Here is a 27,804-nt window from a genome sequence, read left to right on the forward strand (position 1 = left end):
CTGGAAAATGCCTAACACAAAATTTAGTTTTTAATGGTATTCCTACCATATAAACTCTACAGAATAATCTTTCAAAAGTAATTACTAATTTCTGTGAGTATTTATTTTTCGGTATATTTTGTCAAGAAAGAATCTGAAAAATTTTATACATAATTGTAACTGGAATAAGAAGATTTGTGATCTGTTTTCTTCATAGTGTTAGATTTGGTTAGTTCAAGTCACAATAGTGAACAAAGCACAATTTTAATACATAATAAATCAAGTTTCATAAAATATGTATAAAATTGCACTCTCCAGCAATAAATTGTAAGGTACTAGCTCTACCCGCCACGCTTCGCTGTGGCACATTGTGGTTGCATGGATGAGAAATGAGAAACAAAAGAAAGCATACGTTTCATAGAAGTTTAATTTTGCAATACTTGTGGATATACAATATTTTTTTGTTTTTCCACTGTCTGCGTAGATATAAAGGCTATCTGGTTTGCCGACTCGTGAACACGCAACATACAGTTGCCCATGTGAGAAGCAATCCGCATCTAAATCTAAACCACACAATTCTAAAGATTGACCTTGAGCTTTATTGATTGCGATTGCAAATGCCAATCGAATTGGGAATTGCAATCTTTTAAATTAAAATGGTGTATCGGTCGGGATTATGGGTATTCGAGGAATGAGGACATCTTCACCTTTGAAAGGCCCCGTTAAAATCGTTGCTTCCACTACGTTATTCATCAATTTCTTAACTGCAAGTCGCGTGCCGTTGCAGAGTTTTGGCTGATTAATATTCCGCAACAAGATAATGTCATTTTTTTATCGAACCGTTGCTAGAATCAATCTAATGAGGAATGTTTTCCCAGTTCCTCCTGGCGCATCCAAGAAGAAGGTCCCCCCAACTCCGTCATTTATCATTTGCATTATGCGATCATAAATGCCTTTCTGTTCACGCGTTAATTTGGGAATGTTTGATTGGACATATGACTGAAGATCACCAATGTTGTAACTCTGTTCACGGCGTAAATCCACATCAAATGAAGCAATCGCAGCTCGGGTGGGTGCTGGCATTCCCAATTGACTAAGAACTTTATTTGCAATAGCTAAGCACTTGTCTTCAATATTTATCAATGCTTCATTGTAAATGCCTTCTGTAAATTCCATGGTCATATTGGTATTTTCTAGGCGTACTCTGCAAAATATCCTCAGCCATATGCGATCGATATCTTTCCCATAACTCTGTGGGAAATGAAGGAAAGCAAGCGGTCAATATAATTGCGAATAATGCGCGAATTTGGTTTGGATGTGCAGTGTTGCACGCGTCATTAATACATATATCCCACTGTTGGTCGTTTTCTAATAAATTCAGAGCTTGGTGAAAGGCGCAGCTCAATCACGACACGATCACACAAAAGTACCTCGATTAAAATTAATATTTAATTCAGATTGTATAGTAATCTGAATCATATGCAAGTGGATACGTTTTTTTTTTTTTTTTGTTAATAAACAATGTAATTGGGAACAGGTATTGTTTCACATGTGACTGCGGTTGTCGTTAGCTAGTATGGCGAGTGTTCTCCTCGCTTCCGGCAGATGGCGCGGTCACTGGTACACAGCTGACCGTTAAAATAACTGTTTTCTCGCGGTCGCGGGTATGTGACTGATGCGAAAAATAGATAAAAACAATCTTTGATGCGGTTGCTAAAATTTGAGCTCAATCGGTGCAGAACATTTTGAGTTTTCGAAGTACACAAACGAACTTAACATTTTTATATATAAAGATTTGTGGGCTGCGAAAAAAAGCCCTTAAGTCGTGCGAAAAAACATATAATTTTAAATGCTTACAAATTACAGAATAATCAAACGGCGTTGATTTCAGATGTTAATGAACTGCTAATGTAAGTAGAAGTTGTGCTGCTTCAGTGTACAACGTGATTCTCGAGTATGAATCTACTAATGAATTACGGTCTCCAAAGAAAACAAAACCCCGCAGGTCAATTGAGAAAAAGGTGAGATTTTGATAAAAACGCGATTCGTAAAAAAATTACACGAATTTGAATTATTTAGAAATAATTTAGCGGTGTATTATGTCCTTTGGAAGAGAATTCGGTTATTGTCTTCGACAATTATCATTAAACGAAAAGAATTCCAGCCGTGTTATAGAAAAACAATATCAAAATGTAGCTTAGTTCAAAAGGAATAATTTTTTAAGAGGTTTAAGTTAATGTTCAATCATTGCAAAGGGTTTCGCGTATTAAAAGTAATTATAGTCCGTATAAAATTGGTTTGACACACAACGCCATATTGGTAAGTCGTGTTTTTATTCGGCTCCTAACGAATGTTTGCCGACTTCTGTGGCGCGAATGGTAACGTCTCTGACTTTAATCCGGTGGTTCCGAGTTGGAATCCCGGTCAGGCATGACATTTTCATACGCTATAAATCATTCATATCATCATCTGAAACATTGCATAACGGTGGTTTCGTAGGTTAGAAAAAACAACAACAAAAACGAATACTTAGTTGTGTGGTTTCAGTGTTACTATTTGTGAATTTTCTTTGCTTTTACATAGCTAAACCACCAAAAAATGATTGTTTGGTCATATATATGTAAAAAAATAACCTAACAAAGGATTTTTTGGTCATTATGTAGGGGTATTTCTGTGTATTTAGTTATTTGGACTTTTTTTGTTTGCATAGTCTTAAGTCTATCTGGGCTATAAGAAAGTTGGGTGTTTTAATTTATTTACTGTAAGTCATCCTTCTTGGTGGCTTTTCTTTTTGTTTTTTTAATAAAATACAGATGTTTTAGCTGTTAAATATAATTCAAAGAAATTTGTTACTTAAATCAGTTGTGATTTTGTTTCCATTGGCAACGGCCTCTTTGTGATTGGTTGTTGTTTGACAGCGGCCATCTTACATTGATCTGATTGGTTTTCCCTTTGTTTACATTTCCATCTGATTTATTAGCCTCTTATTTATTAAAAAAACTGTACAAATTAAAAATAGAGAGATAGATTTATTAAAAATAGATGAAAACAATCTTTGATGCGGGTTATATATCGCGCTAAAATTTGAGCTCAATCTGTGCAGAACAATTTGAGTTTTTGAAGCCGTACACAAACGAACTTAACATTTTTATATATATATAAGATTAATAAGATCATTATCTTAAATCATTTTTCTTTTGTTAATGTTGTCTTTTATTTAAAAAAAAATTGAAACTAAAATGTTTTCAGTGGTTAGTTCCCATCATCAGAGAAACATCAAATACTTCTCAATGAATTACATTATTTTAACTCTACTGTAATGTTTGCATTTACTTTACAAGGCAAATATGACATGTGTAATCTTTTAATGAAATTTTAGCATAGATTTCCTTTCAGTATTTTATTGTTCTTTTTCTATAGAAAAAATAATTGAAAATTTTATTATCTTCTTTGAATCCTAATTTGAATGATTTCTGCGGCTTTTACTTATTTTTTTCAATAATAATACCATATAAGAAATAGTGTTTTTTTACTGTTATTTCTTTCATTGTGTTAGTTTATATAGTAAAACAATTGTTGATTGATTGATAAATCTTTATTATTTTTTCTTTAATTTTAGTAATTTAATTTTTTTTTGACATTATATCAATTCTTTATGCAATACATTTAATAATATTGAATTCCTTTACCATTGCTGCTAGATCTTCAATACAGTTAAAACATTTATTTATGAGAGAGAAGTATTCACTGATATATATTTGGATTCAGATTGTATCGATGAAAAAGTGAGAAAAAGAATTATTTTGGGCAGATCAAAGTTATGTCCAGTAACAAGGTAACAAATAAAAAAGGAAATTATAAGACTGTAAATATCACAGTACGTATGTTCAAGGAATGCATTTCAAGTAAAATATCTGTTAAAAATTAAAAAACCCATGTATTTAACAATGTTATTAATTTCAATTAGTACAAGTGCTTTCAAAATGAAAATATACAACAAACTGTTAATAATGACTGAAACTTTTTTATACTATTTATTTTTTAATTACAAACATTAATTTTTTAATCTTTGCTGTAATTTTTTAATTACAAACATTAGGTATAATCATACATAAAAACAATACAAATAAAGTTAATGCATTTAAACAATTTTTAAAAAAAGAAAAAAAGAAAATTAAATGCTGCTGAAGCTACCATTCTATAAAGATTAAATATATATAGTAGGCTTCCAGTCATCCCAACCTGAACTGCAACAAAACAGTTTCTATACTAACACAGAAACAGAGTGTGACTGATTTGTTAATAAATAAAAAAGAAAATTATTCTGCTTTAATTTAAGAATTCATAAAAATAAGGTTACTGAAGTTTTGTTTTCTCTTGTGTCAATGACATTGCCAAAGAAAAATAGCTACATTACTTTTTAACTCTAATATCTTTAGCAGCTGCATCCTCAACTTAATAGTTAAACATAACCAAAGCCTACATCATCAATAATTGCTGTTATATTCTGTGCTTTGTTTTTTCTTAATCTTCTGTTCTAATTCATTGTAGAATCACTCTATGCAGAGTGAATATAAATAAAATTGTCAAGTAATCTTAGATTTATATACATTTTACTTAAATAGAATTTTACAATTGTCATAACTGCAGGTTAGGTACATGGGATGTTTCTACTATACAATTCAACAATCTAGAACTTATGCTATATAAAATAAAAAGCAAATCACTATATGCATAAAAAAATAATTAATTGCTCTTATACAAATATTTAATGACCTTATTTTTAACTATTACAAAATAATTACACTGAATAAAATGATGGTAGTAGTGTAGACATACAGAATATAATATTATAAAGAAAAAATCTTATAAATAATATAGAAATTAAATAACCCAATATTCAGGAATTTTATAGATCATGATGAGAAAATCTATACATATACAACATAAAGCTATAAAATGGTTGATAAACAATTACTTGGAAATTAAATAATATATATATATACATAAATTTTATAAATCATGAAAAGCCATAAAACCTACACTTATTATAATTTAAAGCTATAAAATGGTGGAGTAAACAATTATTTGGTAATATTAAATAATAAAAATAAAATGTAGATGAATTGAAAATAAAACATAAAAAAGGAACATCATATTAAGTTAACACTATTCAGTCATGGAAAATTGGCTTATTTGTTCATAATACAATAATCGAGAATTAAAAACAAGTAAAAATTCTTATTGGTCTTGTAATTACAAGCAGAATGATAAAAGTATCTAAAAGAAACTTGACAGAACAGGAAAGATGTGTGAATTTTTCCTTTTATGAAATACTTTTATTAAAATTGACAGAAAAATGCTATGCTTTTTTTAAAGAAATCAGTTCTCATTAAATAGGATCTGATAATGTTTATCCCTAAGAAAAATACACAATATAAAAGTAACAGGAATAATTTACAGATAATATATTAATTTAAATTAAATAAAAAACAGAAAAATCAAAATCTAATGAAACATAATAACAACATTATATTATAAGATGAAGTGCATTATAGTTAAAATACTGATGCTGTATATTATAAAATTCTATTTTTGGCAGTTAGTTTTTATTATACTGTACAAAAATGTATAACTATACTATAACATTCATGAAATTAGTAACAAACAAGAAACTGAACACGTTAGAAAAAATAATAATGAAAAGAGTTTAAATTTATTAAAAATTGATAAAGAAAACTAGCATGACATTTAAAAAATAAAAATTTTATATAAAATAAACAATTTTATGTAGGACACATATGACTCAAGTAAATGAATAAGAAGAGGTTTTATACCACATCTACTTTAATAATATTCATAATAATAAATAATAAAATTAATACTACATACACGTTCCAAGTGATTAATAATTTATGGGAAAAAAAGTTGACTTCTACCTTAATTTTACATGTGCTTCATCATAGACCACGAGATCTCACTTGGACAAGTTAGTACAGCAGTAAGATTGTTTGTGATATCATGTTTAATGTTTTTTCTAGGTACATGTTTTGTTTTGTTTGTAACCAATAAAACAATCAACTTCAAATTATTGGTCTATAATAATCTTTGTTACTAAATACAAAATTTTAGTGCTTATAACAAATTTTAATTTTTAATACTGTACAAATAATCAAATTTTTTCTTTTGTAAATAAGATCATAAACTTATTGTAATATTTGATGGGTGGTATTTCTGCATTTTGTTTTAAACTGTGCTTGCTGATTGTTTGAAATACGGTAGATTTACGAATGATTATAAAATAATAATAATGAAAAGTCAAGAGACTTTATTCTGATTTAGAACCAGAGATTTTAAGACGTGATTTTTAAAAAAAATAATTTTTAATTTCAGAAATACTGATTCTGGTTGCAAGAACAAATAACAATGACCATGAAAGCAGTGGTAAAATTTATTAAAGTAGGATGATCATAGTTTTATAAAACTTTTGTACAATATAAGATTAGTGTTGGAATAAATGAAGGTATTATTGAAACTTTATACTTTACTATTGAAAATTAAGAAGCCAGCTTGGTACAAGAATCTTTCATTGATGACGCTGTAGATTTCTTTTTTAAATAAAATAAGTAGCAGCACCTCTACTGATGTCACTGATGCCTACTTTGAAATATTATCTGGTTCATGAACTTTAAGGCAAGTTGTAAATCTTTGCACTTGAAGATTGAACTTAAAAATTACATGTTAGAATTTATAAACTGTAATGTACATTACAATTAATTATAATTTTATTTATTAGAAATAAAAAAATGCCACCACAAACAAAGACCCAAGCATACTTATAATTAAAAGTAAAAAAAAGGCAGATTTATTAATTAAAAGCTGAATAAATATTGTGGTTTGTAAGCAGAAGGACAAAAGGAATATTTTGATGTAGAATACTATTAACCCTCTAGCAATTAAGTAATATAAAGAAATGAAGTTGTTTAAAATTGTAATTAATTACAACAAAATTAAATCAAACAAAATAACTGATCTTTTTTATCAACTTACATCTCAGGAAATCTCTGAAATGGTACAATAAAAATGTGTTGGATGTTATCTGTAACAGAGCTGTAGCAAATCTCCACTGTTTATATACACCAATAACAGAAAGAAGAAATGTGCTGCTATATGAGAAAGTTAAAAATCAGATGGGTAGATAAAGTGACAAATGAAGAGGTGTTGCGGCAAATTGATTAAGAAAGAAGCATTTGGTAAAGTATAGTTAAAAGAGGAGACAGCTTTATAGGACACACATTAAGGCATCCTGGAATAGTTGCTTTGATATTGGAGGGACAGGTAAAGGAGAAAAATTGTGCAGGCAGGCAATGTTTAGAATATGTAAAACAAATTGTTAGGGATGTAGGATGTAGAGGGTATTCCGAAATGAAACAACTGGCACTAGATAGGGAATCTTGGAGAGCTCCATCAAACCAGTCAAATGACTAGACAGAAAAAAAAACAAAAAAAGATTTCTCTCTAAATTACTATATAAATAAACAATTATTAAGTGATTATATTTCACATGAAAATCAATAACATACTTCCAAAAAAAGGAACAATAATCTATTTCAGATAAAGCGAATCATGCTTCTTGTTATAAGCTTTGCTCTACAAAATTTGAAACGAAGTAACACCCACCTTGACATAATATATTGTATTTCTTTTTTATAACAATTTTAAAAATGTTTTTGCAATTACTTATGAGATGTTAAATAAAATATTTCACTGTAAAATGTTATAAATAACTGTGTTATGTGAAATTACTTTTATTCAGATCCCCTTAACATTATAGAAATATAAAATAATTAAATGTAAAAAATATATACTGCTGGGGAGCCACAAGATCTCAGCTAGAATTTCACATTCCAAATAAAAAAAAAAAAAAATCAATGTAATTATTTCTTCAAGATGTAAAATACAAATATTTACAATACTTACTTTATATCTACTCAAAAAAAGTTCATGGCTAGTGGGAAAAGGTTAACTTTTTTTGTATAGTCTGATAGTGTGCTAAGTGTGACTTCCAATTGGATCTCATGACATTCAAAGTGTTAGTTTACATATATTTTCCAAGTGGTTAATAGCACAGTACATTGCTGTGCTATTATGTGGATTTATTTAAACAAATAAATCCACAGTACATTGCTGCTATTATTCAAAAATCATGTTTCAATTTTAAATTACACATAATAATAAAGGATTTTAATTTAAAGTTGAACATCCACCATTCAGTAGTTTATATTGAAGTTCCATCATTCAGTAGTTTATACTGAATGCTTTTGTTAAATGCATTTATTGGTGTGAGATGGGTAAAATAATGTGGAAGATGTTGATATAACTGGAACTGGAGTAAGGAGAACTGCTTATTGCTTACACATTTGAGTACTGCTATTCTGTCTAGCATTGGCTTTAGAAGTTGCATAATTGTGTGTTGTTTGTTAAAATGTGGTTAACTGTTGAAGAGCATGCATTTGTGATGGAAATTTATTTAGAGATGAAATCTCATGTTGTGTGTCAGCAAACATTCAGAGAGAAATTTGAAAAGGAAGCACCAGTGAAAAGTGTTATTCAGAAGTAAGTTAAAAAATTTTGTGAAACAGGTTCAGTGTTACTGAAACATGCCCAACAGAGGTCAGTTTTAACTATACAAGTCATACAGGACATTAAGCGGCAGTTACAAAATCTCATAAATCTTTGCAGACTAAGCCAGGAAAAGAACATTTCACTAAGTTCACCCCGCACTGGAGAATGCGAAAATGTTATCTGTAATGAATGTTTGTAATAACTACATTAATGCCGATTATACTAAATGTATTCGCTACTGTCAATGGTTCAAATACTTTATTAGAGGCAACATGTTTTTCACAGATGAAGCGATAACCTTGGTGGATAAGTTAATAGTCAGAACTACTGGCTAAAGACTACTGAAAAGTCTGCACATTTTCTTTGAATCTTCCCTACACTAACAAAAAATAGGTGTGTGGTTTCAAGACGATAAATAATAGGACCATTGTTTTTTGAAGAACAACAGAAGTGCTGCCGTCTACCAAGAAATTATCCAACAGTTCATGGTGTTACTGTAAGAGGATGGGTATGACTACCGGTTGCAACAGGACAGCGTACCACTTGCCATACAGTTCGCTCAACTATGGAGATGTTACTGGATTTTAGTGGAAGAAGCATTTCTAAAGGATTGTGGCCACCAAGATCCCTAGTCCAGACTTCTTTCTGTGGGGGTTATTTAAAAGAAATTGTTTATAGGAGTAATCCACACACACGCTGCAGGAAGATGCAATGTTACCAATGCAACATTACCAATGCCATGCAGGAAATAGCTAATGACAGGATATAGCTAATACGTACATAGAAGTGGATGAACATCATTTTCAACACCTTCTGTAAATTAATGCGCCATTGTTTTCCAATAAACTATTATTTATAGACTAAACTAAGTGATGGAGCCAGCCTCTTTTAAGTTGAACACTCTGTATAAATAAATCATATAAGTAGTCATTATTGATCATAAATGCAAAGTTAGCTTGTACAACATAAACAAAATGATAATTACAATTTTTACCATTAGAAATACATATATTACAAATAAATAAGGTAAAATTGTGACTTTTAAAACATAATTTTTATTAATGATTTATTACTAAATAATACTGATATCATAGTTATATCATAATGTTATCAGTACTATTTATCTAGACCACGATGTTTCCTTTTCATTCTTGCATAAGGTCCTATATCTGGATCAAATATGAAGTCATATATAACAGATACCCATGAATTGTGATGAGGTAAGTTATCATAAAATTCAGGAGCAATCCTTTTTACCTGTAATAAAAAAGTTAAAATTTAAAATTAATCTACATACAAGTAAATAATTTATGCTACATTAAAACTTAAAATTTTGAAAAGAAATAAGAGTATTAAAACATAGACATAAGTTTTACCTGAAAAATATCAGTTAGTATGAAAATATATTTTAAATATACTTTTTTGCTAGTTTTTTCTAACAGTTGTGAAGTTATACCTATAAATATTTTTACATTTAAACAAGTCAATAACCAAACAGCAATCCAGACACTGAATAGGAACAAGAGAAAGTAAAAGGAAAGTGAAACCAGTTTTATTGACAGGAAAAGTCATGGCAAGGGTGTTTTGGGGATTCTTGCAGTGTGGTACTTAATAGGACCATCACCAGGATATATACTTCACTGCTGGACCAATGAAGGATACCAGTCAGGCTAAATATTCCACATGTGGGCAAAAAAAAAGTTTTCTTGACAATTTTCCTGGTCACAAGTTTGGGGTGGTTGTTCTGCAAAACTCCACGATCAATGTGACAAAGTGCTACATGTGCACTGTATTTGGCTCCCAGTGATTACTTCCTCATCCCAATTCTGAAGTTCCTCATCCCAATTCCACATCAATGATGTAAATGATGTGGTAAAAGCTGAGACAACTGCTTATTTTGCCACAAATCACATACTGAAGGTATTAAAAAGTTGTTGATCTAAATGTATCAAATTGCAATGTTGAAAAATAAAAAATTTCTTAAAAATCTTGTGGTTTTTTGTAGGACAAGAACTTTTAGAACGACCTTCTTGATACATCATCATTACTATCAGTGTATGTAAATTAGTATAATAAATATTCTGTAAATACCTCAGGTAACCGCGAGCCTGGAACAGCTGGAAAGTCATGATGTTCATTATGATAACCAACATTAAAAGTAATCCAATTAAGGCAACCATAATAAGAATATGTTTCAAAACCTTTGCGAAACATATAATGTTCCGAGATGAAATGGCCTGCAACAGGATGAAGCCCCATTGCCATTAGAGATCCCGATGTTAGATAAACCAATGTTTTAATGCCTGCAAATAAAAAAATAAAATTGTGAGGTTAATACAATCAGTCATTACTGAAATGGAATAGAATGTGAAGTATGTTTTATGCTTATATTTAAAAATGTATTTAAATATAAAATTCACAGAGAATAAATTCTGATCAATATTACCCACTGTAAAAAAAAAAGAAGAAAAGTACAACAGGCTCTAGATTTTGCTGGCAATTTCTTTCATTAAAATTTAAATTGCAGAATAAGGATAATAATCCTCCAAGGGAATTCCAGTTTGATAATTTCAATAATTATGTAGGTTAACCATTTTTTTTCTTATTAAGAAACACAGTACTTCTAGTCTAATAAAAATAAGCATTTTTTATAAAGTATTAGCTTTTATGTAATGAGATTACAGCATTCAGAACAATCATAAGTAATATGTGAATGATGAGTCGAATAAAAAAGTAAAATAATGTTTTAGCATAAACTTGACAACAATATAAACTATTAATATAAGTACTGTCAGCTACAAAATCAATCCATAAAAAAATTGTAATGAATTTGTAACAAATGAGAATAATGAATAAACGAATTTGTAAAACATATGAATTAAGGAAATCATAAATAAAAAAAATTTTATTTAATTTATAAATAATTTATTCAACAAAACTACTGTTGGGCTAACTACATACATAAGCTTGTAGTATTGAAAAAAGTATCTTTTTATTTAATAAAGTATTTACTTTAATATAATATATTAAAGTAAATGATTATTTTAATTAATAATTTAAAACATTTATATTGTTGTTATTAAACTGGTGATTTTTTTTTTTAATACTTTCTAACTGTTGCAGAGAATAATGGTCCAGAACATGAGTAATTAAATATATATTTATTAAATAGATGTATCCTTATGTTGTAGATAAAAAATATTCTTTTCTGTTAAAAGGTTTGTAGAGGTCTAAACAGATAATATATTATTGTCACTCAAAATAACAGAAATTGATGAATTATTTTATCTTATTTAAGCAAATATATGAAAATAACCAAAATGAATATATGAAGTGGGTTACATTTTTGCATTAGGAAGTTTATGTTTACAAACAATCTCTACTAACTTTTCTTTCTTGGATGAGCAATTTTTTCCAAGTCAACAATGAATATTCATCTGAAAGAAGCTTGGAAAATGGCATACCACAAGGTTCGCCGTTGAGCGGTACCTTGCTTATGATCGCCATTAATAAATTGATATTAGCCATTCCAGTAGAAATCAGCAAAAGCATCTATGCTGATGATTTGGCAATTGTATATGCCAGCAACAAGACTGCTATGGCAAAATACAAATTACAACGAGCAATTGATGCTCTAAATGAAGTTGTGAGGATAATGGATTCAAATTTTCACCAGAAAAAATGTGCTGTGTACACTTCTGTAAGAAGAGAATTCCTCACCAAAATTCTATTTTGACAATTGGCAACAATCCAATACAATATAAGGATAATATGAAATTTTTAGGACTGGTATTGGATAAATCCCTTACGTGGGGATTACATATACAGGATTTGAATGATAGATGCAAAAAAGCCCTAAACATTATAAAATGTTTATCGAACATCAATTGGGGCTCAGATAAAGAAATATTACTGAAACTATATAAGGCATTGGTTCAATCAAAACTAGACTACAGATGTATTGTATATTAATCCGCTAGGAAGTCGCATTTAAGAAAGTTAGACGTAATTCATAATAGTGGAATAAGATATACGACAGGTGCTTTCCGCACAAGTCCAGCAACTAGTCTAATGTCCAAAGCCGGAATAATGCCACTACATTATAGAAGAGAGATCCTGTTGTTAAGATATGCAGCAAACATATGGGCTTTTCCTGTTCATATAAATAACAAACCTTTTAATAACCATCCTTTGGCTGCACTATATGAACACCGTGCTACCTATTCCAGACCAGCCGTAATTAGGTACCACGAATTAAGAAGAAAACATGAAATTGCTATTCCAGAGACATTAGCAATTTCTACGAGAGAAATACCGCCATGGCTCTTGCCAGCGGTAAATACAAGGTTGGATCTCTCAGGAAGATAAAAAAGAAGCCAGCAGTGATCATCCAACAGGAATTTTTATCAACTGTCAGTAGCTACAAAGAACATATTAGAATTTATATTGATGGTTCTAAAATCGAACATGGTGTTGGATGCTCCATATATGTATATGAAGAAGCCCACTTTTGGAAACTTCCAGATATGGCCAGTGTCTATACAGCAGAACTTATTGCCATACAGCAAGTTCTTCGGTACACAGAACACTATTGCGAAAAGAGAGTGCTAATATGTTCCGATTCCCTAACTGCACTTAGATGTCCTAATTGCAAACATCCTGTCCATTTTGTATGTTCTAAATCAACGAGGACAGCGATGCGTATTTGTATGGACTCCAGGGCATGCTGGTATTGCAGGTAATGAAAACGCAGACGAAGCTGCAAGAAAGGCAACAGTCTGCAATGTTTTAGATGCAATTCCTGTAAGGGTGGCAGATGTTAAAAACTGTCTAACTAACATAATAAGAAACAAGTGGAATACTGATTGGAGGAGTAACAAATGATAGGAGAAATACAAAATTAAACTCGGACAAAACTTCTCTGTATAAATGTAAAAGCGATGTGAAGCTGACTCGCCGAGAAAAAGTGACTGTGATCAGACTTAGAATCAGTCACATGCGAATAACAAATTCATATTTGTTAGAGACCAATGTGCAGTGTTTGTAATAAAACACTTACAATTAAGCATCTAATGGAAGAGTGTACCATATATGAGGGCCTCAGAAAGAGGTTCTGGCTAAGAAATGATATTGCTGCTGATTGGAATAATGGAAATGAAGAAAAAATAGTTGCTTATTTACACGCCAGTGGACTTCTTAAAAGTCAGTAAAAGTGAAAATTTAAAGCTATCTTAAACAAACTCTAAGGGATAGTTTTTATATATATAAGGGAGTCTTGAAGCGTAGCATGTATAGTGACGGGAGGTAGCCCTCTTGCCTAGGCCACCCTGGCTTGCCTGCATGCAAGAGCAGTGAGTCGGGGTGTGTCCAATGATGGCATTGGGGGACCCTCAAGGATGGACTGAGGGCGCGAGGGTATGGGTAAGCACTATGCATGCCTGTAACCAAGTAGGTCAGAACCAGGAAGGGCAGCCTTCCCGCCGAGGGACCTTTTGACCATCCTGAACAGTTGGTCAGATTGTTCTTATGACGCTGGGAGGACCCCGATGGGTTATGTCCTACAGGACTATTTACTGGGGGGAGTCAACTGCCACGGCATCCTGGGGCGACTGATATGCTGCTTAACAGCGGTTCTGGTCGCCCCGAGGGTGCTTAAATAAATAAATGAAACAGGTAGCAGGAGATAATGGTATTGTAAAGACATATATTTTCCATTTATGTTCTTAGGGATATTATCTCAAATTTTAAGATCGGGGCCCTTTACATCCCATAAGTGTTGTGTGTTGTTTGTTTATTGTGTGGTTTAATGTTTTTGTGTACTATGTCCTTTTAAATAAAAGTGTAAAGACCCTTTACACCCTTACATATGACGACCCTGATAATGATACTATCCTCTTTTTAAGAATGTGACAAGGGCTAGGGCTAATGACCCTTAGCAGTCGATGCCCGTAAAAAAAAAAAAAAAAATATATATATATATATATATATATAAAATTATATTAAAATAATAATATAAAATTATATTATAATAATATTATACAAAATAAATTATATGTTAATTAATAATGGATTCCTATTAATCTAGAACTTCATTAACTAAATCTTTTATCATTTAATCTTCTTAAAAACAAATAATTTAAGTTGAAAACTAACCAAAAAAGTAATAAACTAAAATATCAAATGTTAATTGGATAACTGTGTTTGTAATTTCCAAAGATGTAGGCTGTTTTGGGTATGTAACAACTGGTCTTAAAGCATAGAATAAAGGCTGAAGAAACACCCAAAAGAATTTTCCAAGAGTTGTGCAGAATAATTTGGCTTCCAAGTATGTAGGAATGTCTGTATCCAATTTTTCATCACCCTGATACTACATAACAGAAAAAAATAATTATACATTAGCTACAAAGATAAACAAAAATAAATTTAATTTAGCTGTAAAAATATTTACATACTTACAATTAATTAATTACATATTTCATTATTTAGTATTTTTAATATGCAGTTTAAATATCTCGATTATGACCGCTGGTTTACACGAAAGTAATTTCATGTTAAAATATATATATATATATTAGTATTTTATACATATATATATAAAATACAATATTCTGTACTAGGTAATTTATGTTAATAGAATTTAAAATGTAACTTACAAAATAATTTATTATTACAACATGATTTATTATTACTGCATATAAAATTGTAGTAATATATAGAATTACAGTTTAATACTGTAATAGTTAAATATTATGTGAAACTAATATATATATGGGGGTTATTTTTTTCAAGGTCTGATCAGTCACGAAATTAAAACCACAGTGAAAAAAAAAAAAAATTTATTTGTAACAAGTACTTACATAGTTACGCTATTTCTCTACATAGTCGCCACTCCGATTTAGACATTTGTCATAGCATGGTACCAACTTTCCAATACCCTCGTTGTACAACAGAGCCACCTGTGTTTTCAGCCATGTTTCTGCAGCTCGATGTCTGTGCCAAACTGTTGTCCTCCTAGCCAGCGTTTCATGTGAGCAAAGAGGTGAAAATCGGATGGAGCCAAGTCTAGGTTGTATGGTGGGTGATCAAATACTTCCCAACTAAAACGCTGCAGGAGCTTCTTTGTTACAGCTGCAGTGTGCGGCCAAGCATTATCATGGAGAAAGAAAATGCCTTATGACAACATTCCTCTCCGCTTATTCTGAATTGTCCTTCATAGATGAAGAGTCACGCAGTATGAGGCTGCAGTGATGATCTTGCCATGTTCCATGAATTCCACCAAGAGAACTCCATTCCGGTCCCAGAACAATTTCTGTTGGAGAAGGTTTGCTTGAACTTCTTTGGTTTACTGGGAGAATGAGAATGCATCCAATGTTTGGATTGTTCTTTTGTTTCTTCAGTTTCGAAATGGACCCATGTCTTGTCCCCTGTGACAGTTTTGTTCAAAAAATCTCCTTCATTGTGGTAGCGCTGGAGAAACGTTAGGGAGGCGTCCATTTTCATTGTTTTGTGATGGTCGGACAGCATCTTGGGAACCTATCTCACACACAGTTTGCGGTACTGAAGTCTCTCACTCACAATGGCATAGAGAGCTGACCTATTCAGGAAACGAATCACTCAATACAGAAATTGTGAACCAACAATTTTCTCGAATTGCCTCATCCACTTGCTCAACGAGATCATCGGTTGACACTCGCTTCCTTCCTGACCGCCTGCATCATGAACATCTTTATGTCCTGTTTTAAAATTCCTGCACCATTGTCGCACTTAGCTGTCACTCATTGAAGTTTCACCGTACACATTACTTATTCGTCTATGAATTTCAGCTGCATTACAACCCTCAGCCTGAAAAAATCGAATTACCGCACGCACTTCACACTTGGCAGGAGATGCTATTGTTGAAGACATGTTTACGTGCTAGCTGCGTGTTCAGAACTAAACGAAGTGATGCGGTGTGATTGAAGGCCATACTAGAGACGCTGCGCAACACATATGCGCAAAGGTTCATCTGATTTTTGCATAGGTTTTTATTTCGCAACCGATCGGACCTTGAACAAAAATAATCCTCGTATATACATATATATATACATTCAGCAATATATTTTTATATGTAAAAAATTGTGCAAATATATAATTGATAATTTGCAACAATTTAATTAATAATAATTTGCAATAATATAATTAATAACTTGCAGCAGTATCTGACTTCACCTGGTAAGGCACTATACTACTACCATCTACTTGCAGCAACTAATATTGTTCTTACAAAAACCAAGAACGAAAGAGACAAAAAAATATATTTTCTAATGTTTTACATTATGCACAGGAAGAGATAAGCCAGTTTTGTAAAATGGCTTGAGTGAGAACAAAAAATCAACGATGTGATTTTGTTGGAGAAATGTTTCACTAACCCTAAACGCAGAATATATTATTTTTTTAATGAACGATTACAATATCACAATTTTTTTGTCAACTGGACAGCCTGTCCAGAAGTCCTGGTTTTATGAAGCTCCCAAATCTGTTAGACATCAAGGTAGAATGGTTTGAATATTATTACATTACAATCTTTTTTTTATTCTCAGTTGAAAGCACTAGGATTCCTAATGTCCTGGGTTGAGCAAAAGGACCTGAACTCAACTCCAGTCTCCAATCATTGTGAACAATGATTGGAGAAACAGAAAAGGTTTTTTTAAAGCAAAAAAAAATTTAAATTACAATATAACTTTTATGTTTTTGTTACTTGTAGAGTTAAGGCCTGATTTGACACCAATGCTTGTCCTTGAAAGTGGAAGGGGTATTTTGTAAAAGAGAGGTCTGATATCAAATTGCTTCATTTTTGTAAACAGAAGGGGTTAAGGGGGGAGGTTGGATAGCAAGGAGTACCAAACTCTGTTTAGACCAAAATTTTCTTCTAATAATGGAACTGTGAATGCAAGAGCAAAGAAAAGAAAACAGCTTTTCAGTTCTGCAAGAAGTCAGAAATGATTACAACCCACCACTTAATAAAATATGAACAATACTGCAAACAGTATTGTACTGCAAACAGTATTCCCACATACCAAATATGTGGGAGAGTTTTTTGACCCTGATTCTCCTATTCAATAGTTGAAAACTCAAAATTTAATTTTTACATATTAAAATTTAACATTTTCCTTTGTAACGTAAAGTTGAAAAGTAAGTTAACCAAATTCAAATAGCCCATCAGGCTGGTCTAATGGTAAACTCATCATTGCAAATCACTTGTTTAACAGCTGGTTTTCAAAATCAAAAGTTCTGAGGTTCAAATCCTAGTAAACGTTAGTTACTTTTATATGGATTTGAACACTAGATAATGGATACTGGTGTACTTTGGTGGTTGGATGGTTGAGTTCAATTAACCAGACATCTCAGGAATGATTGGTCTGAGTCTATACAAGACTAAATCTCATTTACATGATTCATCCTCATTTCATTAGGGTGTGGGGGCGTTTGCTTTCTTTTACTAGTTGAACAGATTGCAATGAACACTTTATGAATAATAATAATAAATGTTTCTATCTTTGACTGCATTATAATGCAAAACAGTTTACCCTAATTGAAAAAAAAATGTATCTTTAAATAATATTTACATAAAAATCAACATAAGTTATCACATGGGCTGAAGCTAATAGAAAATAACTTACACAAACTATTACAATAGATCAAAAAACTTTATGCAAAACTAAAATTATTACCAAACTGAAACTCTGCTATTATCACTCTGATCTTGGGAAAACATCCTTACTTTAATTACAACAAAATTTCTCATTGTAGTCTCAACTACAAATGTTGTATTTGTTAAGATGGAACCATCTTTGTTGACAAAAAACTTTATCTAAAATAACGATATCACCTTTAACAAAGCTGTAAACACCCATTAACAATAATCTTTCATTATCTGATTTTTGTAATACATGAATTATTACATAATTCAGAATGATGAAGCTTTAACAGTTTTGTCCCTTTCTCAAACTTTCAAAATGCAGTCCATATTTTATAGAAAGGCTCTGAAGATGCTTTCTAGAATTCATCAATGAATTCCACATCTCTGATAAGAGTTCATCAATGAAAATAAAATGATGTCTGGAACAAACACTGTAAAATTCCTCCTGCAGATAATAAACATGATTTGTTTGGTACTTTAGTATCATGAAAAAGCTTTGAAACTGCAGAATAAATACAAAAAAAAGTTTTTTTAACATTTTGTAAACAATTACAATTTTAAATAAATCTCAATAAAATAGATGCACTCAAACTGTGTAAACAAAATCACTGTATGCTGTACATGCAAATACTACTGGTAGGTATCAAATAGGCAATCAAATAATAACATTTTTTGTCATTATTACTGATTATTTCTCTGCTGGTAAATGAAGTTTCACTGTCAACAGAAATTATTTGGATGTTATACAGCAACTTAACATATGGTTGGTTATTGGGTTTTGTGACTTTGATTACCTAGTGCAGATAAGAATAGTGCATCTTTTCTTAAATAACTCCTTTTACATAAATTTATTTGATCTAAATAAAAACAAAAAATAAATAAAACAAAAATACAGTCGATTATGTATAATTGCAAAACATGTCCACACATGAGTACATCCATACATCGAGTAAAAAGGTTTGCCACACAATTAAACAGCTGGTCACCAAAAGACAGTCAAATTACTATTATGTAGCTTATAAAAGAGGAATGATTATTTTATAAATCAAACAAGGAAGTTCACTTACTCTATGATGCTCTAGATGATAGCTTTTAAATGTAATGGCGAATGGAACTCCGATCGGTAAATTTGCAAATAGGCCAAGCATTCTGTTAGCCATTGGCCTTGCATGACCAAAAGCTAAATTATGAGCAATTTCATGAATAGCTAAAACAATGAGAAATCTCATTACAAAGTTATCATAAAATAAATATTAAATATAAAATGTGGTATGATACATTTAATGTTTTCCATCATAACCAGCTTGGAATACATAATTAATTTTGCTGGGAGGTTAAATTTATGGCTTAGTAATAAATAAAATAAAATGCTATATTAAAATATCTAACAGCTTGACAGCACCAAATTTAATAGTATCTATCTGTAGAAAAAAGATAAGTTTTCTTTTTACTGGTTATCGATTTCAAAATAAATCAATAGACTTCTCAAGGTCAAAGTCAAGAAAGACTTTTCATTTATAATTACAATAAACTGTAGCAGAAGTTCTTAACACTTCTGAACTCCAAACAACCAATTTATTTAAATCACAGTTTATATGTTGGGCATACAGTTTTTAATAATAATATTCTGAGAATTTTAAGAAATATTTCCGATAAGATATTATATTAATAATACAATACTTTATTACTGACATCACAGTCCCATAAATAGAAACAAATTAATAAGTAATGGGGGAAACACACTTTTTCTAACTTTTATAATAATAAGATAAAAACAAATCGCATAATGATATTTTTTTCATTTGCACCATAACATTTCAGTGATGTTCCTGTAAACATAAAAAAAAATATTAATAAAATAATGAGGGGAATGTTTTTTTTACTTTCATAATAATAATAATAAAAGATAAAAACAAATTATGATTTTTTTACTTTCACCATAAGATTTCAGTAATTTTGTTTGCATCAATCTTCACCAAACAAATTACTTTCCCAGTGAACATTCAAGGGGAAATATTCTGATTTGGTGACCATGTCAAAAGTGGAATATCAGTTTTCTTTGCAAATTTCTATGTTTTAGGATCTTTTTAGTTCATCTAGACCATTGATTATAAAACTTTTTCGCCCACCGCCCACATTGAGAATCAAAGATTTTCTAGCGCCCCCCCAAAATTTTTAAACTTACAAACTGTTAAAAATAATAATTGCAATTGCTCTTTTTATGATGTGCTCTTAAAATCAGCAATTGCAATTATTGTTTTAAATGTGGCATATCCTGTTTCTGAGTTGAAACTTACATTTTAAGTGAGGCAATTAAAACATACATTTAATCATATTTGAAAGTATTTTTACTAAAATAATTTACAAAAAAATTTACAATTGTATCTATTCAGTTATATAACAATAGTGATAACATATTCAATATAACAATACAATATAATTAAAACAAAGCTTTAAATTGACAAATTACACTTACATTAATGTAAAGGATGAATCTGATGTGCTTTAACAAGTTTTTTAATATCAAGCTTGAATATACTTAAAAACAACCCTAAGTTGCCGCATCGGTAACATGTAGCCAATTTCTCTTTATACAATTTATCAAAACAACCGCAACTTGTCGCATTTGGTAACATGCAGCCGATTTCTCTTTATACAATTTATCCACATTAAGACAAATACAATGATGGGAATGCTATCAGAAATCGTTGAACAATTGACCATAATCCAGGGTACAGTTGCAGGATTGGCTTTTGCAGCCAAACTTCTTGGTATTCACCCAGGTTTCTCGCAACTAAATGTTAACGATAAATGATGCAATGTACAGCAACCATTTTTAAGTACGCTATGAACCCTTAGTGACAGCACCCTGTCATAGCCAGAGCGCAATCAGCAGCAATTGACATAATATTCTTCAAAAGAAGTTCGGTTTCATCACAAAACATTTCCAGAGTATTATATATGATTTCTCCCTTTGCATCTGTCCCTAAATTTTTCAACATATTTTCTCATCTTTGATAAACCTCACGTATGACAACAACAATGCTTCATTAGTTAGTAAAGTGGACTCATCCAACTGAATTGAAAATTGGCTAGTCTTTGGATGATTGCATAATAATTCTTCGGTGTTTTCATCCATCTCATCAATTCTGTCTTTGCACGGAACTATTGTTCAAAGGAATTTTTCGGATAATATCTGCAGCTGGTTTATGGAGCATAGTGGTTATTACTTCTTTTACTGCTGGTAAAATTAAACCTTCCCCCCCAATAGTGTGTGGTTTGCCTGTTTTAGCAATTAACAATGAGATTGTATGAAGCTCGAAGTCCATCATCGTCTTGCTTGAAAGCTGCTGAAAAAGGTTTTGATACAGTTGGTTGAGCTGTATACTTCTTTTCCAGGTCTTGAAAATAGGTCTCATGTTTGTCTTTCTTATCCGAGTACATTTTATTAAAATGATCTTGTAGCATGGATGGCTTCATCGATGATTTGAAAATTTTTTTGACAAATAAGGCAGATTGGCGATGATTGATTTGTGGGTTTTTTGATAATTCCGTATTTAATATATTCCGCACTGTACTGCTGTTTCTTCTTATTTGCTTTTGACATAGTTTTGACTTCACAAATATGGGAGTAAAAGCTTGACTTTAAAAAAACCTGCTACCGATGCTAATGAAAATAATGAACAATTACTGCCTTTATATAGGTTTTAAATGCAACATGTACTGACAGGAATAATCATGCAGTTATTCGTTTACTGCATGTGACAGAATTCGTACTAAGCAAGTTAGAACAAGCACCGATAATCATGTCAATTCATGCAGGATTGGACAAATCGTGTTGTTTAACTCATACAGACCTAAACTCATATAAAAACTGACTTAAACATTGATGACTTCATCATTTTAATACATGTTTGAGAAATGCTACACAATTTATAACTTAAATGGCATTTTTATCAGGATGATGTAAGATGTAATTTGGTATAAAAACAAATAATATATCCGATAATTGGTTTGTTTATAATTCGTGTTCAAAAATTAAAAATATGTTTATTTTTTTCTCCTTCAATTTTATTTTGTTGTATATGTATTTCCTGTTGCTTTTTCTTCACTTCTTCGTTGAAAATTTAATAATAATACTTCATATATAATAATACTCATTTGCTTTGACATATTTATTATAAGTTGTCGTCAAAATGTCACAATTGGTGATTGCTACACAGAACAAAGAAATGTTCGAACTTGTGTTAGTAAAGTTGCTGTATAACAAAGAATATAAATTGGTTTTATTTTTTTATTTCGTACTACTGCTACATTATACACTGGTACGAAAAATTAAAGGGAAATGTATATATTCTGATAAAAAATGATTGTATTCAAACTGTTTATATATATATAAATATATATTCTATAAAAATAAATATAAATATTTTTTAGTTTTTTTTGGCTCTAACTCTTTTAATATTTACTATAAAAAAAAAAAAAAACAAAGAAAATATATATATATATTTATAAAAGAAGTAATTCATAATTGCAGACCTATGACAAAGTTCTTCTTCCAAACTCATCATAAAATTAATCTACTGAAATTAGTACGATTACATCAGTTAAGCAATTAACTAATTAAAATCTAACTGAAAAATCCTTTAATCAGTTGATAATGTGTATAACAATTTTATTTTGTTTAGATTAGCCCACCCTTAACATTTATTCAAATCTTTTTGATATTTTTAATTAAATTATTAACTTTAATAAGACTACTTTTACATGCAATTTTATATAAGTAAATATAATTAACTTTAAAAAAAATTAAAACAAAGTTAAAAAAATGAACAAATAAGAAAAAAAAAATATATATATATATATACTTATCACTTCTTTAAAATTTTTAATTTTAGAAGTTAGCAACAAATTATACACAAATCCAAAACTACTTAATCTTCATTTAGCACAAACTTAAAAAAAATTGAAACAATTTTTTTTTTAATTTTCAATTAATAGTTTAAAAAGAAGTTTCTTTTTTAAAGACATTTTTATTCTTTAAAGTTCATTTTATTTAAGATACTGATGGGCTGTATAAAATTATAATCATATTAAAATAAACCATTTGCAAGTAACCACCTGTCTTAATAAAAATATGAAAATGAAATCAAAAATATTGTTAATAGACTGCTACTGATTATAAAATAAGGCTCTCTGGAAGGTGGAAATATGAATTAATTTTACAAAAAAATTGCTAGTTAATTTTCTTGAATTTTTGTAAGAAAATATTTCAAATAAAAGAGTAATATCAGGCTATACATTGTTATACTATAACAATTCCATCTTAAAAAATAAAAACAATAATACTTTTTGAATTCTCTGTATTGTGACTTTTTAGTTAGTACCAAAATAAAATTGACAACAAATCAACAATTAATTGAAGCTGACTTCAAAAGTTCAAAGTTAAGGAAGAATTTAAAGGGTATCATCAAAACATTTTTAGATTACTTATTTCAGTTTTTTTAAATTATTCTATTTTCTGTTGTTTTAGAATAATATTTATGTGAAATGTATGCAGACCTAAAAAAAAAACTCAGGCTATAAATCATAATACAACATTCTAGATTTTTTTTTTCTGCACACAACAAAGTGTTGTCATCAGTGCTCAGACATGATATAGAGTAAAAAAAAAGTATAATAAATATTAAAAAGTAATAAAATTTAATTTAAAAACTAAACATCAGTAATATAAAGGACACAGCATAGCTGGAAAAAGCCATGACATCAGGAAATATGACATCAGAGAAATAAAACCAAAATGAATACAACATTAAAAATGTAAATAAAAAAGAATAAAATAGCATCTGGTATATACCAAATAGTGTAAGCAGACAGTAAAGATTATATGAATAATCAAATTTTTGAATTCATATGCACGGCCTTAAGAAATGGTAACACGTTCGATAACATCATTACATTGTTCCCTATCACATTTCAGATTTTAGCCTCTACTTAAAACTTAAACTTTTGATGCAATGTTGCATAACAGATACAGTCCACAAGGATGTGATGAACACAAATGGTTGCATCAGTCTGATTCATGAAGTATCCATGAGTAAGTTTAGTTTGCCATATTTACAATTGGCAAATAATAACCTACTAAAGACAGTTATTCCTGCATGAGGAACTCCAGTGACAATGTTTTCAACTGGATGAAGTTTATTGTTGGTAGCATTCCATTAATTTGGCCACTCATCATGAACCACTCTCTTAAGAAAATAAGATAGGTCTTCAGAAACAACACAATTAGTGAAAGGAAGCTGCAAGCAAGCCTTTTTTGGCGCATTATCTGCACGCTCATTGTCTTAAATTCCAATATGACGCGGAATATGGCTCACCACTGTCCTCCAATCGACTTACCACTATTGAACAAATGAACCTGGCTTGAACAAAACACACCTGTAACAAGACAGTTGAATGAATGATGGACTGCACTGAGCATTCTAAAAGCAGTGGCCCAAGCGGACGAATAAACCACACAGCCGTAGTCTGTGTGGAAATGGACCAGAGCTCAGTAGAAACGCAACATGCATTATCGATTGGTTCCCCGAGTATTAGATAAAACCCTCAGCACATCTAGCAATTTTAAACATTTTACCTACAACTCCTTTAAATATGTTATCCACATCAGTCGTAGGTCAAACTATAATTCTAAAAATCTAACCCGCATACATGGTTCAACTGGTTTACCTTATAAAAACAGTTGAGGGTTAACATGATCCCCTCCAAGCAGAAAAACGTGAATCAAGTAGTTTCACACCACGATTTTAAACGGGATATGTGTTCTGGAGCAATCTCTCGCACTAGCTAAAGTTCTAGATGTAACGTAAATTGAAAAATTACCTACAAACAAAGAACACATGACAGGTTTTCACACGCAGTTTGTTATAGTATTTAAGGCTATGGCAAACAAGGTAACACTTAGGAAACTTCCCTGAGATATTCTGTTTTCTGTGTAAAAATTTTCATATACTGTAGTTTCAACTAGAACTCAAAAGGACTGACTACTAAGGAAACCCAGGATAAATGCACGGAGATTCTCTTTCATACCCCATTCATGCAGTTGATTTAGGATTCCTCTTTTCCAAGCTGTGTCATACACCTTTTGCATATAAAAAATACAGTAAGGCGTTGGCGAAATAGGAAGGTGTTTCGAATGACAGATTCAAGTGCAACTACATGATCAATAAACGTTCTACTCTGGTGAAAGCCATGTTGTTCGGTGGGGGAATTACAACATTTCTCTCAAGGTACCACACTAAACACCAATCTATCATTCGTTCTATCACCTTGTAAATGGTACTGGTCAAGGAGATAGGACGAAAACTTGAAGGGCATGATTTATGTTTACCAGGTTTCATTACGGGAATTACCAATGCTTCTGACCAAGAATCTGGAAAAACCTGATAAGAGAATATTTTATTATAGACAGACAAGTCGTCATGCAATATCTGGAAGGTGCAATAACATTATGAGCCTGACATTATCATTTCCGAGGGAAGTGTCACAGGAATTATTCATTAGCTCAGTGTTTCTCAACCTGTGGGCATGCTTCCCTACGAGGGTATGATAACACTAAATGGGGGGCACAAGCATATCAAAAAGAAAATATTATTAAAAACAATTTATTAATTTACTGAAAGGAAAGTAAAAAAAAATACATTCTGACATAATAAATAATAAAAATACACATTTATTTTGATATAATACACTCATAAATAGGATTGTATTAGTACTGTGCAATATATTTAATAATTAACTTATCAATACTAAATTAAAAACAAGTTTAATAATTATTAGTGACTCCCTTGGGCCTGTTTGCAGACAGGCCTGCTTCTCCTTGGAGTTGAAGATTCAAGGTATAATTTCTCAAATACGTCAATCAAGTAGCTCAATTCCATTTAAAATAAACCATATCAAAAATTCTTTCCTCTTCTAGAAAAATGGAGTTTTCATTATGTAATTCACAAACATGTTGCAAATAATTCCCACGGGATAATCATTTTGCCTCGCAATAAAATAGTAATGCTAAATGTACTGCGCTCATGTCTTTACAAAGTGCAAAAAAGATTCTTGATTTTAGGAGTCTTCATTTTTATATAATTTACTACGGTTACAACCGTTGTTAGCACAATATGCAGACTAGGACTCATTTCTTTGGAAGCCAGAGCTTCTTTGTGGATCATGCAATGTGTCCAGACACACTATGGAGATTTCTGTTTCACAAGTGTTTGAATACTTTCCAATCTTCCAGACATTGAACAATCACCATCGGTGCATATTCCAATGCAGTTTTTCCACTCTGTTTGTCTTGTTTATAAAATAATTAAGGATAGCAAATAATGTGAATGCTGTTGCTTTGAGTTCTATTGTTTTGCAGAAAAGTAGTTCTACTGCCAAAATACCATCACAAATTTGAACATAGGCAGTGAAATGAGCATCAAGCTGAATTGAAAACAATTTGTCATGCAACTTCCCAAAAAGCTGATGCTGTACATCTCCAGCTATTTCACCAATTTGATGGGCAACAATTATCTTCAAACATAGTTTCTACTATCTCAATTGCAGCTGACAAAATAAGCTGTTCACCAATGGTGGAGGCTTTGCTATTTTATATGAAACTTTGTAATAGGCAAGTAAAGCTTTTTCATTCACAGACAAAGTTTTTTTTTAAAAATGATGTTTGCTTTTCAAATGATTTTAACTTAATTGACGCTTTGAAGCGTTTCCAAATGTTGATTAAGTTTATTAGGTTTCATGCTGTCTGCTGCCAAAACTTTTGAGCAAATATCACACAGGGGCCTTTCTTCCTCATTTACTTCAGTACTGGTAAACCCAAAATTTTAGTATTCTTGAGAATACTTTCTTGATTTTATTTTCAGAACCATGCGCGTCTGTGCACTTGCTGATGCTTCAACTATCATGTAATGCTCACTTAAAAATTTATCCATGATTCTGAATAAATCTTCTGCCGTGAATATTTAATTCTGTGAATTGTAATTAACATGCAATTTACAACATATACATTCAGGATAGATTCGATAGCGGTAGAAGGATTAACTCGACTGAGGCTGGCTGAATTGCCCAAGGTGCAGCATTTATACACATTTACACAGACACTCCAGAATGTTCAATACAAATCAGAACTTCTCGCGAAACCGCAAGAATGTCCGATATGGTGGAAGTAAGACAGATATCAATAGAGGCATCAATTCTGGTTCTGTCAATGCAGCGGATCAATGTTGCCAAATACCAATAGATTTACCTATTTTTGGTATTAATTAAATAATAAGACTAATGCTGTAATATATTTTCTTTTAAATTTATACATATTTAGTTATTATCCCCTTCAATATACACCCCTCCTCAACACTACAATGTTTAATGCAAATTTTCCATTGTTCGAAACAGTACTGGAAGTCTTCTTCTCCGAGCTCTTTCATGACACGTGCCGCTTTTTCTTTCACAGCTTCAACAGT

At 30.9% G+C, this 27,804-nt stretch overlaps 1 protein-coding gene across 2 annotated transcripts in view; it reads right to left on the reverse strand.

The window, feature by feature from the left end:
* Positions 1-3,896: 3,896 nt before the first annotated feature.
* Positions 3,897-27,804, reverse strand: part of ifc (delta4-sphingolipid-FADS-like protein ifc) — a 44,743-nt gene continuing 20,835 nt past the window's right edge. Inside the window, exons 3-7 of one of the 2 annotated variants that reach the window (XR_012758630.1) lie at positions 19,351-19,490; positions 14,758-14,971; positions 10,696-10,907; positions 9,385-9,861; positions 3,897-4,226 (exon numbers count right to left, since the gene is read on the reverse strand). Coding sequence is in view for 1 of the 2 variants with exons in the window: in XM_075380811.1 (XP_075236926.1) it covers positions 9,721-9,861; positions 10,696-10,907; positions 14,758-14,971; positions 19,351-19,490 (707 nt within the window). In the remaining variant the exon portion in view is untranslated. Of the gene's footprint in view, positions 9,862-10,695; positions 10,908-14,757; positions 14,972-19,350; positions 19,491-27,804 lie in introns of both variants that reach the window. The other variant, XM_075380811.1, reaches the window with a different exon arrangement.

The sequence above is a fragment of the Lycorma delicatula genome, chromosome 1 (assembly GCF_047948215.1).
Source record: "Lycorma delicatula isolate Av1 chromosome 1, ASM4794821v1, whole genome shotgun sequence".
Lineage (NCBI taxonomy): Eukaryota > Metazoa > Arthropoda > Insecta > Hemiptera > Fulgoridae > Lycorma > Lycorma delicatula.